General features: G+C 36.7%; 1 protein-coding gene and 1 non-coding gene across 10 annotated transcripts in view; one reads left to right on the top strand and one right to left on the bottom strand.

The window, feature by feature from the left end:
- Positions 1-17111, bottom strand: part of PDS5B (PDS5 cohesin associated factor B) — a 191079-nt gene that overhangs the window by 157150 nt on the left and 16818 nt on the right. For 7 of the 9 annotated variants that reach the window (XM_053563576.1, XM_053563578.1, XM_053563579.1 and 4 more), the window contains one exon: positions 8739-8797. The exons of the other annotated variants lie outside the window; for them this stretch is intronic. In XM_053563576.1, the coding sequence (XP_053419551.1) occupies positions 8739-8797 (59 nt within the window). The remainder of the gene's footprint in view (positions 1-8738; positions 8798-17111) is intronic. 9 annotated transcript variants of the gene reach the window in all.
- On the top strand, positions 13042-13230 carry LOC128567149 (U2 spliceosomal RNA). The gene has a single exon (XR_008374799.1). It is a non-coding gene; the product is annotated as a U2 spliceosomal RNA (small nuclear RNA).

Here is a 17111-nt window from a genome sequence, read left to right as displayed (position 1 = left end):
TCTAAACTTGACCCTCAAATATTTGCTTTCACTGAAGCATGGATAAACTTCTTCTTCTCTTTTTTACTTTTTAGCTATCAACAAGAAACTCATTCAAAGTCTATAAAACTAATCACTGGATTTATTCAAAGATGTTTTGGGGAAACCATCAACTCTCCTTTTATTATCACCCCTATTTAATAAATATAGAAACTGAGGTCAAGAAAAATTCACTGCTTTGCTCAGTGAAAGCTCCTTAACAGCAGAATTACAACTACACCACCACATCTGCTTAAATGGTTATATGACTAGAAATGGCCACACAACTTATTGGTAGAATATAGAATTACACAAACTCAATGAATGACTAAACTGTCTACAAAGAGCTTAAGATAAATAAGGCAAATAGAAATATAGCAACAATATATCAACAATAAGATTATCATCGTCTGAGAGTTACTGAGGGGAAATTAAGCTTTCTCTGACACCTGAGTCCTCCCTAGTGGGTCAGTGCAAGTAAGAGATAACCCAGCAACACGTACAGAATAAGCATACAAGTAGTTTTAGCTACTCTTTTTTATCCCTCAATGCAAGCCAAGGTATAATTCAAACTAGTTAAAGTAAGATTCAGTTGAAACAATTCTACAGGAATGGGGAGCAACATAAGGCACCCAAAAGTAATCATGTCTGGTTTGAGCTGGAAGAAAAAATTAGCTGAGTAGAGGAATGAATCCTCAAACGTATTTTAATCATGGAACGCACTGGTCTAATCAAAATCTCATCACAATGTGGAAGATAATGGAGGTTTAAACCTGCTATGGCTGAACTGAGTGATGAGTACCCCAAGGTCCCTGCTCCTCTTGTCAAGAAGATCCCAGAGAACAATGTGAAAACCACTGTCAGTTATTATTGGAAATGTAAATTATTACATCCTTTCTGAAAAGAAATATGAATAATATCTACTAAATTTTAATGACCCATTCCCTTCAACTCAGCCATCTTTCCCTTCTGGTTCTCCCACAGGAATAAAAATGTCAACATAAATATATAAAAATCTAACACCAATGAGGGATAGCAACGTGAAATGTGATAAATCCTTATCATGAAATATTACACAGTCTTTACAAAGAACATACTGTGGGGCAGCGCCCATAGCTCAGAAGATAGGGCGGTGGCCATCCAGAGGCTGGTGGGTTCGAACCCAGCCCAGGGCAGCTAAAACAACAATGACAACTGAAACAAAAAAAAAAGCCAGGGATTATGGCTGGCGCCTATACATTCCAGCTACTTGGCAGGCTGAGGCAAGAGAATCGCGTAAGCCCAAGAATTTGAGGTTGCTGTGAGCTGTTATGCCATGGCACTCTACCAAGGGCAACATAGTGAGACTCTGTCTCCAAAAAAAAAAAGAACAAATTGTATTAGCATCAGCCAATCTATCCTAATATACTAAGAGTAAGAAAAGCATTATATTCAAGTGTGTTCACATGTATGGGTATAATGACTTTCTTTTGTAAAATAAGTCCCCCAAAGCACACATGGGGCAATAAAAAAAAAAAAAATGGAAAAATATGTACAGAAATTAATGGGAAATACAAAATTATTTGTATTATAAATATGTGAAAATGAACATGATTTGAATTTGGGATAGAAGACAGGATAATCCTCTTATATTATGTATTACTTCAAAGCATTTGTAATAAAATACTTTTTAAAAGCAACCTTTAAAGAAAATAGCTAATAATCTATAGGTATTATGGATTGCCTATCCTTCATGAGTTTTCTCAACCAACATTCTTTTCTTAAAACTGAACTTTAAATGAAGAATCGGCAACAGATATACATATTCTAGGTATACTCTATATACTCTGGCACATATTCTGAACTGTCAAAAAGGCTCTGCCTTTAATAAGAACATAGTTGCACAATATCACCCTCTCTCCTCCCTCTCCTTCTCCCCCTTTTCCTTCCTCATTCCACAGTAAGATCCTAAAAAGTATAGCAGAACTCAGCAAGATGACCCAACTCTCCTCTCCATCCTCATCCCACTTTAGATCTCTTCCAGGTCTAAAACTCTACAATTCTAATATCTTACTGTATCATGTACTTGCAGTTATTAGCTATTCTTAATATTTACCTCTCCAGCAATTTCAGTTACATGTGATCTGCTCCTTACAGATCCATTAACACAATTACTCATTACTGCAATTACTGATTAGCAAATTAATTTTTTGATCTTTTTTCTACATTTTCCCAGGAAAACAAACTAGCCATGGAAACAACTTCAATACAGAAAAGGGTTTTGCTAGAAAGATCTTTTTTTTCAATCCCCTGGTGGATATAAAAAAAAACCTTTCTTACTCTGAAAGAATAAAACCCACAGAAAATGAACTATAATTTTTAAACATACCCATGAGGAAATCAACTTTAAAATACAGGCAGGCCCCAGGTTAAGAACAAATAGGTTCTGTAGCCTTGTTCTTAATTTTAATTTGTATGTAAGTTAGAACAAGTACATTTACCTATTTCTTGTAATAGTGTTGAATCAAACATCAGACCAATGTTTGTAACTCAGGAACTGCCTGTAGAGATTCCCTTTGTGACACAAAATCAGCTCAGCAGAGCAGTTCTGTAAAAATACCTAATAGCTTACTCTTTAAGATTAGCTCCATTTTCTCTTCTGTTTTTTTAAGAGATGGGATCTCACTAAATTACCCAGGCTGGCCTCACACTCTAGCCTCAGGAGATCTTCTACCTCAGCCTCTCAAGCAGCTGGGATTAGCAGCCCAAACCACCTTTCCCAGACATTTTCTCTTCTGTAAAATGTAGACAGTATCTGTTTTAGTTAATCACTGCATAGACTGAAAAGCACTACATCTGTGGTTTCCACACTGCCCTAAGACACCTCCAAACTTCCAGATACAACAGCAAATTCATGGGCATTGGAAAATATTTAAAATTCTCAAGAAAGCTCAGCTCTTTAGGAGACTTGTCAGGTGTCAGGTAAACTACTTGCTTAAGGTAGTTACATTTGAACATGAGATGATCATTCAACTTCCTTTTCAAGAAAGCATTCCAGAAACTGGGATTTAGGGCAACTGTGATAAAAAAACCAAGATACTTAGAAATCCATGTGACATAGGAAATGAGGAAGGCAGCATCCAATCAGTATCTACACTTGAGAAGTTCACATGCCCAAAAGGCATACACATCCCATCAGTAAGTAACTATCATTACTTAAGCATAAAAAGGGAATTTTTTATTTGAATGTATGTGCAATTATTAAGCTATTTGTACCTATTATAAAATAGAAAAATGATATATTACCTTTTGGCTCCATGAAAAAATAAGACACTAAGGTCACCATAAATAGAGAACATTAGGGAACCTCTCACTACATAAGTTGCACTGTTGTACAATACCTTTATTCTTTATTGGCGACAGGGTAAAGAAAATTAAAAACTGCAAAGCCTGAAAATGAGCCAAAACCGAGTAGGATGGTGACAGGATGCTCATCATCACATTTTGTTCTAGAAAAGTAGGAGGCAAAACTAAAGACTACAATAATTACAGAAGAAAAAAATACCCAAATGTTGCCTGTATTATGTTGGTTTATTTAAAGACAAAGGGTAATTTGACCTTAAAGCCTTAATTATCTAACAGTGGGTTTTTTCAAACTCTTTAGCAGCTAACCTCTCTTTTTAGACAAAATTTCCCACCAAATTCTGGGTGACAAAACGTATTTTAAAATGTGAAGGTCTCTACAGGTAAGGAGGAGCCCAGCACCACAGCCTAGTCTACCTCCTCCACACCTGTAACTGCACTCACTAGGACTTCTAGCATTTCTATGACAGTTGAGAGTTGGGGAAGGGACAAGGGTAAGAGTATCCCAGACCTTCAATCAGAGCAGATCAGCTTTACAGATCTCATTTGAATACTGGTCTAAGTGAACAACTCATGGCCTAAAGCTAAGACAATGACTTTGAAATTGTTAAGTGTTTTACTTCAACCCAAATACAGAAATACTCTGGGGGAAGTCTCATTAAATGATGTCCTTCTTGTAGGTAATTCATTCTGAGATTTTCTACTTAAACTGAAACCCAATTTACAAAACTCTGGCCTAAGAAATTATCTCAACGACTTCTCAAAATAACAGAAAATAAATAAAAGAAAAGAAGTGGGGAAAAAAAGGAGGAGAAAACAGATTTCTTATTTGGAAATAAAACCAACAAAAAACTATATGATTTCCATCTCATCATGCAGTGAAACACAAAAAAGGGGGCAGGATGGAGGAACAGAGGGAAGGAATGAATCTGCAGTAGAGTTAACTGTAAAAAATAAAACTATCAAAACCTTACGTCTAGTTAAGACCAAACTTTTTAGCCTGAAAATAAGAGAACCCTCAAGATAAAAATGATAACTTGTTTCTTTAACTCTTTCCGATAGAACTTCTGATTGCACTATGAACTATATCATAATGTCTATCCCTCTTCTTACCCAAAACCATTAAAATGGCCAAAGAAATATAAAACTAAAGAAAAAATAGTAAGTGTTAGAAATTAGATTACTGAAAATGCTCAAAGTCAACACAAGACTCCCAGGACTTCTAAGAGTCAGTAAACTACTCTCAACTCAGAAATATCTACAAGGCTGGGCAGGGCAGGTCAGGAGCCAGAGGAACCAAAGTGAAGACAAGAGAACACCTTCCAAAATGGAGGCCACCAGAATTTACAAACAATAACATATGCTACCTCTCCCACAACTCTTTCCTAATTTCTATTAACACACCTCAGCTCAGAAAACACAGCAAACAAAAATAGGATTTTAACAGTCCACCAGAAAGCAAAGAATTAAAACAAGTAAAGAGTTTGCACCAAAGCTTCCTTGCCTTAGCATAGACTACAAGATAAATCAAGTTAGGGTTCTCTGACCCAAATGCTCTCCCACCCATCTGTCCTGCTCATGCGAGACACGAGCCCTGCTGGTATGCTCCCAGCTCACATACCCTAAAAATAATTCTACTTTTAAAACCTGTTCCAGCTCATTTACCATACACCAGGGATAACCCACACAGAGAGGGAGAACTAGAGGTACCCATTCCCTGAGAGAGCCTATGTAGAGAAAATGACCCTAATTTGTCCAACTGCTAAAGAAGCCCATGATCACTACCAAAAATTACTAATTAAAAATTCCACTTACACATATAACTATATAAGGATAAATCAAAACGTTCATCAGGATACTCAAATAGTCCATAAAAGGTGCACAAACTGAGAATCAAAGCAAATGGGCCAAATAGAATAAAAAGTTAATGCAGAAAGACACGAAAGAATTATTTTTATTTTTTAATGCGCGCTCTCAATGAAATGGGGGGCAATGTACATACATACTCTGACTAGGAAAAGCTACAATAGTAATATATTAGGCAGGATATGAAGGGAGGAAGTAAATATAATAAATATCAACAGAAGCACCTTAAATATTGAACATCCATTTCCAGCAGTAGGCATGAAGGGACCAACAGATCCAGGAGAAAATTGTTGTCACCCTGCTGAGCTCAAAGAAACTAAGGAAAATCGAGAAGAACTTTACCACACTCATCATCTGTCCATTCCCACAAAAAGAGGTTGAATTGAAACCTTGACAGTAAGCAGTATACACCTGGAGATGCACGAGAATAAGTATCTGTATCAGCACTGCACAAATTAAGCCTGGACCCTCGAAAGTTCTTAGGTAGGTAACAAATCCTAATTCTTAGCAAATGCAAATACAAATCCTCTGTGGCATTAAAAAAAAAAAACAACCTCAGTTTAGGCTCCCAATTTTCCATATTTTAAATTCAACAAAATATGAGATCCTATCTAAGGATCACCAGACACATAAGGAAACCAATCACCAATAGTAGGTCTCATGCCCCATTAAATTCAGATAGTGAAATTTCACTGCCAAAATACAAAATATGGATGAAATGTTTAAAGAAATTTTAAATATAAAATCACAAAATAGCAAGCAACAAAAGGTTACTGAAAATAACCAGAAACTAGGGAAAAAACATTTTTATTAACCACTTTAATAAAAAGTAACCACTGATTTCAAAATCTCAATGGACATGTTAAACACATTAAACATGGCCAAAGAATCATAAAAATTAGTAATTTGATAAAGCATGTCCAAGAGACAAACAGATGATAAATTTAAAAGAGAATTAAGATATACTGGAGAATCTAGAGAACTTTGAAATTTATTAAGAGAAAATTATTTTAAACTAAACGTAGAAGCAAAAAATACACACACAAAAACAAGTCTAATCTGGGGAATAAAAGGAAGAACTAAAATGCGGGCAACATCAACAAAGAAGTTGGGAGGTGTGTGTTGATCAGATTAGCAGAGGGGCTTTTGTGTCAATTTTAAAAAGGGCTAAGAAATTAAGTATGCAAGGTAAAATTTCAAGAGTAACAAGTTTTTTTAAAGGAAGAAACTATAATTTCCCTAACAGAAAAAAAATATAAGGGGATCGCAGAAAAATAAAAATAACTTAAAAAAAAAATCCAAGTAAAGAAAGGTTTAGGGCAAACTGAAAACAGAAACAAAAAAAATTCTTTTTTTTTTTTTTTTTTAAATCCCATTAATTCCCCTCCCTCCACCTACCTCCAGAAACAAAAAAATTCTCATCAGACTAAATTTTAAAACATGAAAGATTATAAGACACAGAAAAGGCATCACAAAATTATTAAAAGATTCAAATCACAGAACAGTAATTTTATTTTTTTATTTATTTATGTATTTAATTTTTCGAGAGTCTCATTTTGTCAGCTCAAAGATTAGTGAATGATCATTAAAAAAAAAGAGCAGAAATTAGTCAATGAAATAGAAGAATATATCTAAACAGGCAAAAACTAGCAAATCTCAAAGGCTGACAAAGAATAGACCAAAAAAAGTAACATTAGGAATAAAAAGGGGGATGTAATAGGAATGTTTAAAAAATATGATAAAGACTACTTTAAACCAGGGACTGGCAAACTTTTTCTTAAAGGACCGGACAGCAGTTGTTTCTGGCTTGGGGCTCATACCTTCTGCCTTAACTGTTCATTTCTGCATTTAAAAGCAATCAGACAGTAAGAATACCTACGGGTATATTCCAAATTTTATTCAAAAATTTTTTCATAAATGAGACAGGTAGCCTATGGGCCATAGTTTGATGATTCCTCCTTTATACCCACAAATCTCCTATCTCAGGTGATATAATATCCTAAAAAACCTAAGTAACACAAAAACTTACTCAAGAAATCATCACATGAATACACCAGTAATCATTAAAAAAAAATTCAGAGTAGGTTAAAATCTTCCTACAAGGACAAATCAAGCCTGAGCTGTTCCACATCTCCAAAGAACAAAATGGCTCCATCTTATACTATTTCAGAAAACAGAAATAAAAAGAATTATTTCCCTTCTCTTTCTATGAAACAAGAGTAACTTTGACATGAAAACTCACAAACATACATTTGGCCAAATAACTCCAGCAAAGAATTTTTTAAAGATAGCTGTATCTTTAAACAAAACTTTCACAATACAAATTTTTTGTTTGTTTGTTTTGAGACAGAGTCTCAACTCTGTTGCCCTGCATAAGAGTGCCCTAGCATCACAGCTCATAACAACTTTAAACGCTTGGGCTCAAACAATTCTCTTATCTCAGACGCCCAGTAGCCTGGGTTTAAGTTATCCTCTTCTATCAACCTCCCAAGCAGCTGGGGACTGCAGGCACCCACCACAATGTCCAGCTAACTTTTCAGTTTTAGTAGAGATGAGGTCTTATTCTTTCTTGCTCAGGCTGGTGTTGAACTCCTGAGCTCAAGGAATCCACCCACCTCAGTCTCCCAGAGTGCTAAGATTAAAGGTGTGAGCCATTGCTCTCGATAAACATTGTATTATATAATTTGTACTTTCCAATACAATAATGGTAAACACAAGCAGCAGCTGAAATATGGATGGTGTAAGTGAGGAACTAGATGTCTAATGTAACTTCATTTTAATTAATATAAATGGCCACATGTGGCTAGTGCAGCTATATCATGCCAAGCTGAGTTTATCCTATTAATGCAAGGTTGGTAACTATCAGGAAATGCTAATAAAAAACCACAAAGGAATACCAGTTCCCATCTCCTAGGATGACAATATATTATCAAAATGACAAACAATAACAAGTGTGGACACAGATATGAAGAAACAGTAAGACTCATATGCTGCCAAAGGAAATGTAAGCTGGTGCTTTAGCTTTGGAAAACAGCCTGCCATTTCCTCAGAAGGTTAAACATGGAATTACCATGGGATCCAGCAATTCCACTCCTAGGTATACACTCAAGAGAAAGAAAAACATATATCCACACATAAACTCTGTACGCAAATGCTCAAAACAGCATTATCCATGACAGGTAAAAACTGGGAATAATCCAAATGACCATCAACTGATGAATGGATAAGCAAACTGTAGTATATCTATATAATTGTTATTTGCTAATAAAAAGTATTGCTATATATGGATTTGTAAAACTACACTAAATTAAAGACACTAGTTACAAAGGGCCAAATATTATATGATTCCATTTAATATGAAATGTGCAGAACAGACAAATCTGTAGACAGAAAATAGATTAGTGGTTACCTAGGGTAGGGGCATAAGAAAGTGTCTTAACCTGTTTTGTGTTGTTGTAACAGAATATCACATTTTGGGTAATTTATAATGAACAAAAATGTATATGGCTCACGATTATGGAGGCTGGAAAGTCCAAGATTGAGGGGCCCGCATGTGGTGAAGGCCTTCTTGCTGCATCATAACATGGTGGAAGGCATCACATGTGAAAAAAAGAAAGAAAAGGGGGGGCTGAACCTCCTTTTATAACAAACCCACTCCCTCAGTAGAGCATTAATCCACTCACTCTGCTAGTGGAGCACCACTTCTCACTAGGCCCCACCTCCTAGCATTGCTGCATTTGGGATCAAGTTTCCAACACATGAACTTTGGGGGACCATTCAAACCATAACATGAGGTGTTGGTTAAGAGAGGTAGACTTTCTTTCTCGAGTAATGAAAACATTCTAAAATTGACTGCAGTGATGAATGCACAACTCTATGAATATATTAAACTACTGAGCTATACACCTTATATTCGTGACTTGCATGGCATATTAATTTTGTCTAAATAAAAGTTGTTTTTAAAAACCAACATGATAGGACAGGTGCAGTGGCTCACACCCTAGCACTCTGGGAGGCCAACCCTTGAACTCAGGCATTCAAGACTAGCCTGAACAAAAGTGAGACCCCATCTCTACTATTTAAAAAAAAAAAAAAAAAAAAAGAAAGAAAAGAAAAGAAAAATAAGCCAGCCATTGTGGCAGGAGACTATAGTCCCAGCTGCTTTGGAGACTGAGGCAGAAGGACCACTTGAACTCAGGAGTTTAAGGTTGCCCAGAATGATGCCACAGCATTCTAGTCTGGGGCAAAAAAGTGAGACTCTGTCTAAATCAATAAATAACCAACCAAGGTGATGATTGCTATAATATAAGCATATAACAGAGCAGGCAAAGGTTCCAGGAATCTTACAGTGTGCACACTGGAGTAAAAAAAAAAACTCCCTGAGAAATTATACCAGTTCAATCTTTAAAAAGATGCACAGTCTGAAAGTCTGCCAACCTAACAAACCTTGGTAGAAGACTTCAAATGAAATTAAAAGTGCAAGCAAGTGCACAGAAGTGCTAGAGAATATGACAGTCTTCAATGGTTTCATACAGCCAGACCTCAGAAATTCTATCGAAAATTAACTAAACATTCTGCTGAAAAGGAAAGTAGAGACAGATGTATCAAGAACCTTGAATGCGGCTCGGTGCCTGTCGCACAGTGGTTATAGCACCAGCCACATACTTCGAGGCTGGCGGGTTCGAATTCAGCCCAGCCCAGCTTAAACAATGACAACTGCAACAAAAAATAGCCGGGTGTTGTGGAGGGCGCTGATAGTCCCAACTACTTGGGAGGCTGAGGCAAGAGACTCACTTAAGCCCAAGAGTTTGAGATTGCTGTGATGCCACAGCGCTCTACTGAGGCGACATAGTTGAGACTCTGTCTCGAAAAAAAAAAAAAAGAAGAAGAACCTTGAATGCTCAAATTTATTTTTCCTTACATACAGCCAATGGGAAGTAAAAAAAAAAAAAAAGTTTTAACTGAAGGAGTAAAATGATCAAGCATCTTCTACAGAAATTGTTTCAACAGTTCTTGGAGGATGGAGTAGAAGAAGTAGGAGGAGGAGGAGGACTGGAATTAAGAGAGCATCAGGAGGCTACTAACCTAAGAAAAAAATGATCTGGACTAAACCAAAAGCATAAAGAGAAAAGGACCTGGACTAAACAAGAGGCAACAAGGATAAAGGCGAACAGAAACGTTTGAAGTAACAGAAAATATAAATTTTATGACTAATTGGAGTAAAAAACACCAGTGAGTGAAAACCAAAAGCAAGGTCAAACTTTAGAGACTGATTTTGGAGTAACCTACATAAAATGGAACCCATGGAAATGAGTACTACACATGAAAAGCTCAGAAAGGAGACAGAAAAACAAAAAAGACAAAATACTGTGAGATCATTTCCTCCAAATTGAAATCCCCCTATGTAATCAATTCACATTAGTAAAATCCATAATTATTATATTAGGGAACCATAAAGGTTAATATTACTTAATTAAAATGTTAGATGGTTCTATAAAGAGAAGAGTGATAATTTCAGCCTCATTTAAACTTTTCAATAAGAAAGATTTTTAAAGGTTTGGATTATAAGCAGCACGGTAATAATAAGATAAAGAAAAGGAACAACACAATGAGCACCTGGCCTCACAGCTCCCCACATTTAACACATATTTACTTCATCTCATCCTCACCACCAAACTCTGTAAAGCAATCTTTCCTAGTAAGTGAAGCACAAAGAGGTTAAGTAGCCCAACGCTGAATGAATAACTTAGTAAGAGGAAGGCCAAGACTCAATATAAGCTCCAGAGTCCACATTTTTAACCACTGTACTGGCTGTCCAAACAAAGAATTAGCAATTTTTAAAACAAGCAAGCACACAAACTTAGTTCAAATGCTGGGTCTACCACCAACATTGGCACATTGGTAACTTAAGCAACTCCTCTGTCGCCTACACTTTTAAGGAGATACTGACATTATAGGATTATAATGAATATAATGAATATGAAAGAACTGTGCAATTATTATTATTGCTAAGTAGTAAGTATATTTAACATTTACTGAGCTCTTACTGGAATACGTCAAGACAGCACCATAAGCATTTTACAAAGGATATTTTATCTAACCTTCAAAATCATCTTTTAGAAACTACTCTCCTAAGAAACTACTTAGATTAGGAAACAGATGCACCACAATGAAGAGACTTGTACAAAATCACGTTGTATGGCAAAATTATCATAAAAATGACCAACTCTCCACACTTCCTTGTATCCATACCCCTTGCAATGTGACAAGGCAGCTCCCCAACTCAAGATGCAGAATCGATTTCACCACATCTTTAATTTTCTCTGGCCTCAAGACCTGCCTTGACCAACAGAAATGACGTGCCAGTTCCAAAGAGAAACCTCAAGAGATCTTGCACATTCCTACTCCCTCTTGGAGTCTTGCCGCCACATTAACAAGCCCAGGTAGCCTGATGAATGATCTACAAGTGCCCCAATCACCCTCCACCTTCCAGCAGAAAACTAGCCAATCTCCAGAAATTTAAGAAGCTATCCTACAGTAGGCAACTTCCAACCTACCAGGTGACCACAAATATGTGAATGATCCTAGATGAAATCAGCTCAGCTAAAATTAGCCAAATCTAGCCCAGAAGATCAGATCCATCAATCTGATCCAGAAATTCATAAATGATCATACTTATTATTTCAACCCACTGAATTAGGGGAAGGGGTAGGTGTAAAGCAATAGCTAGTTGAAACACGTGAATAATGGCAAGAATTTAGAGATAGGCAGTCTGACTCCACCTTCGTCCTCCTCATCACTACTTTATATAATTTACAGTTTCAGAGTAGACATGATGTGCGGTGCTACTATGGTATTTTCCTTTCTGAAAAATAAGTATCATCACTATTTGACGTTATTTAAAATTGACTTGTGGCTCGGCCCAGTGGGTTCATGCCTATAATCCTAGCACTCCAGGAGGCCACAACCTCAAGAACAATCTAAACAAGAGTGAGAACCCTCTACCCACTCTTTATTTCTTAAAAACTAGAAAAATTATCGGGGCATGCTGGCATGTGCCTATAGCTCCAGCTCTTAGGGAGGCTGAGGCAGGAGGACGGCTTGAGCCCAGGAGTTCGAGGTTGCTGTGAGCAACTATGAGACCACCAGGGCAATACAGCAAGATTCTGTCTTCCTCCCTCCCCCCACCGCCAAAAAAAAATTATTTGTAAAAGTTCAAAATAGTATATGAACTCTGACAATTAAGTTTGCAAACTCGTCCTAGAAGAAATGCTACATTCCTCATTGCTGCGTATCACCACAGTCATCTTTGAAGTACTCCCCTTGGGAAGCTATGCACCCAAGCCAGTGACTCGTCCACCCTTCAAAGCAATTTTGGAACTCTTTTTCTGGAATGACCATCAGAGCTGTTGTTGTACAAGGACTGACAATTAAATTCTCAAACTTGCCACTGTGTGCTTACATTGCCAGTACTGTACAAATAATTTGGCAGTGCCTTACAGCTGTGTTCATGTCAACCTGTAATGGTGTCCTGCTGAGTGGTATTTGTTATTGTTGTTGTATGTTTTTGTGTGCCGTACATGAGGGCAGCTCTGATGGTTATTCCAGAAAAAGAATTCTAAAATGGCGTCAAAGGATGGACCAGATGCCAGCATGGGTGCAGCTTCCTAGGAGGATTGCCTCAAAGGTGACTGTAGTGATACTTAGTAAAGACATAACACTTTTTCTAGGATGGTTCATGAACTCAATTGTCAGACCTCATGTACGTGTTTCCTCCTTCAGGCAAACAACAAAAAAACCCGAAATGTGTTACCAATCATCTCTCAGCCTTTTGGCTGAGATCAAGTGTAATGTCTGTTCTTATCAGTTCAATATCTGATATGTCCTCTGTAAGGACAACACCTTACATGGATTTTTGGAACAGGGAGTTGGAATAGGAACTTGCTCTGTCCACTCCATGCTTCAACCTGGTACTGTAGTACTTTCAGGTATAGTGTACCCTCTCAGGGAAGCAAAAAAAAAAGTATATCAGACTGAGAATTAGAACTCAATTATTAATAGCCATTTGTCCATTAATTTATAATACACTTTCCTGGATATGTTTATAGTTCTTTCAATGTAAGCAAATGTCTATGTATTGTGTATCCTCATTAACTTCCCAAGTATTGTGAAATGTATCTAAATTGATTTGTATAAACTCATTCTCACTCTTAACTAACAACCTAATTCACTAATATATAACACACCACTTCATCTACCAGCCTACATGCCTCTATGCCCATATAACTCTACCATCTCCTCCTGTTAGAAGGAAATTCTCAGCGTTCCTAAATAAAGCCAATGTACTAGTCAAAGCCAACCTTTTCCTACTCAAGGATATTGTTCCAACAACTCTATCATCTCTGTCTTGCCTTCATCAACATTTTCCTCTATTAGATTATTCCCATTAGTATATAAACTTGTTCTTATTTCTTTCATCTTCTTCTTTCTTTTTGCTTCCCATCATCACAATTTTAGGTTCTGATAATCTAGAGATCTTCGTTACCAAGGGAGAAATGTTTCCACCAAGGATTGCAGCAATGAATCCATTAAACTCTGAAGTTGAAACTGCCACCAGCCACTCTGGGCTCTTCATGCCAATGAATCAACTGACAAGGAAGAGGGTTACAGAACTGAATGGGGTAATTGATCGTACTATCAAGGGGAAACCAACTGGTTTGCTACCACACATGAGAGTTAAGTATGTCTGGAATGCAGGAGTTCCTCTCAAATACCACTTACTATTTCCATGGACTGTGATTAAAGTCAATAGAAAACAATCCAGTCAGGACTACGAATAGTCCAGAATTAAAGAATGAAAGTGTGGGTCACCTCACCAGATGAGAAACCACAACCAGCTGAATTTGCTTGCTAAAGACTGAGAAAATGTGGAATGATAGTAAAAAAAGGTAATTCTAAGTAACAACTAAAATGTAACTAGCTACAGAAGAACTCTTAATAAGTAATTCCCTTATTTTGATATCAAAAATTTATGTATATGTTAATCAATTTACTTTATCTTCCTTCCTACAACCATCTAGTAGTAGCTAACCTCATATCTCAGTACGGTATTTAAATTACAAGGATATTAAGTATAAAATGCGACTTAAGTAAAAGAAAAACTAATCCAAAAATGGATTAAAGAACTTTGCATCCTCTTTTAAGGAAAGGATTTATGCATTATTTGAACAAAGGCACCGTCAAAGTACAATTGTGCAACTGCCTTTATTTTCAAGTTAAATATGATTAAAAGAGGTTTGTACAGATGCCACAGTGACAAGGGGTGGACTGTGATGGTTTTGTATTGTATGAACTTAGCTAGGCTGCAACTATCTTTCTCCAAATTCCATTCCCTGCATGGTTAGGGGTTAGAGTTGTCCTCAGAAATTCCCATGAAACTTAGAAGACAAAAGTAAAATATCAACCATGTTTGTGTTCACAAAGTTCAGACACTACTGCAGTTGTCACATGGATCCACATGAAGGTAGATCTTTGCTTGGCTCACCTTGGGTGGCATGGTGTCGCAAACAGACCCACAGTTTCTCAAACTCTTAATGAGATCTTCAGCTTGTCCTCAGAATCCCAAGGACAGGTTTGTGCACAGGCTCAAATTTGGGATTATGGGTCAGCTCACTTCCATGACTTCCAAATCACCTTTGCAGATTTCAGTTTAAACATGTTCTCTCCCATTTTCATGTCTATCTTCCCTTCCCAACTGCTAGTCCTACCAACTTCAAGTCTAGCACCAGACTCAGGAGTGTATTATTAGATCCTACAGTCAGCAAAAATCAATCACTACAATAAATCCCTTACATGCTCAAAATAATGTTACTTCTCTAATCAAACCCTAACTGATAAAGATGGAAATATAATTTAGGGTTAAACTATGGAAGAAAAACCTGAGTTTGTCCACCTATCTCTTGTCTGCCTCAGATATAACTCCTTAACTGCAGAGAAAAAGTCAAATAATCACATTTTGTGGGTTTTAAAGCACCTTGCTTTCCTTCCATCAACAAAAATATTTAAGGATTTAACTAAAAAATATTAAATTTCGAATGCATTTACTTCCTAAAGAAATTATAGGAATAACTGTAAGTACCTTCTTAGTTACACTAAAACAAAATGGAGACTGTCCAAATTCAAAAGAGCTAGTAAAATCAACACCGTAATACATTTAGACTACACTAATGTTACCCTTAGGCTTGTGCTAGCGGCACAAAAGAATAAATCTATCAGAAAATGAATGTGCCATCTCTAAAACAAACTCATCTAGTTTCCCCTTCAACATTCCCTTTTAAAAATCTGCTTAGCCAAAGTCGGAGCCATACATAAATTTAGAATAATTCTAAAGAGCCCTCTGTTCAGCTGGTCCTAGTTAACAACTTATAACCACCCTATCAATTTGAGACAGAAGCAGTTGAAACAAACATTTATATGTTAGGTACTTTTTCCCCAGAGTAGAAATGCCAGTTGAAAAATAACATTTTCTTCCAATATTCTCTAGTACCATGTGTCCTACTGCTGTCTACCAAGTTGCTTGTTAATAAAGAGAAAAAGAAACAGTAGAAATTCATAAGTCTCTTTCACCAGCCTGTGTAAACATTCTTTAGCTCCTGGCTTTCCACTAAATCAGTGATTCTCAAGCTTCCTAGTGCCGCTATGTATTTTCATCGTTACAAAGGGGTCGCGACCCACAGGTTGAGAACCGCTGCACTAAATAATTGCATGCTCAGATCAAATGGATGTAGCTGAAGCAGTGGTGAGTTTCTATCTTGTTCTAAAACAAGGTATATATTAAAATTAATGAAAAATATTCCCCGAACAGTTCTGATCATTATGGAGCAGTGTCAGTTTGGATCACTATGGAGCAGTGTTCACCCAACTCATAAAACCTACCCTTCTGCAAGATAACAATTATAAATTCTGGAAAAAACACTTTTAAGAATGATTTCAAAACAGAAAAGCAAAAAACAGCAGGTCTAAAGTGGAGATTTGACTATTAAAAGAAAGGAAGTACAGGGGTAGGAGATTCAAATTTATACAGCATTTCCCCCTCAGGGCATTCTCAGTTTGCAGCAGCCTAGAACTCAAGCAGGAAGCTGTACTTTCCTTGAAGTTCATGACTACAAAGTGTTGAAATTCAGAGGAGAAATTCAGGAAAAGGGAAAATCACAGCAGGGAAGGAAGCCTCAAAACTAACACAAACTTCTTCAAATTCTTCACTGACCCCTGAACTTCATATGCTCAGGGAAGATTCCAAAGAGGTCAGAGGAAAACAACTGAAAAGCTCAAAGAACTCAGCAATTTCAGCTGTTGCACACTGCAGAAGGAGACATGAGGTTAGAGTCTGCTCAAGTGAGAAGGGCTTAGTAAACATCTCAGACCTGTGTTAAAACAGAAAACCAAAATTCACAAATTCAAGATAATTAGGCACTAATTTAATACACTCAACAGATAAGAAAAGTTAGAGAGATGATACATCATCTACAAAGTCCACTCAATAATCAAAACTTACTATTTATAAAATGAAGCAGGAAAAATGTGACCCACTGTCAAGGGGTAGGGGTGGAACAGTCAAAAGAAAAAGACCATTATTAAATAATACAGGTGAGAGAACTAACAAACAAGGACTTTAAAGCAGCTATTAGGAACACACTCAAAGACTTAATGCGGTCACAATGGGAAATCTGAGCAGCAGACGAATGGAAAAATTTTTAAAGAAATAATAGAACTGAAAAGTATATTATTTGAAAATGGCCTTAACCATGTATTACAAACAATACTTTTTAAAAAGTCAGTAACCTAAAAGACAGATCAGTAGAAATTTAATCTGAAAAACTAACAGA

This window comes from Nycticebus coucang, chromosome 15 (genome assembly GCF_027406575.1).
Source record: "Nycticebus coucang isolate mNycCou1 chromosome 15, mNycCou1.pri, whole genome shotgun sequence".
In the NCBI taxonomy this organism is placed as follows: domain Eukaryota; kingdom Metazoa; phylum Chordata; class Mammalia; order Primates; family Lorisidae; genus Nycticebus; species Nycticebus coucang.
The sequence above is the reverse complement of the archived record's forward strand: the minus strand, read 5'-3'. Positions and strand labels throughout refer to the sequence as shown.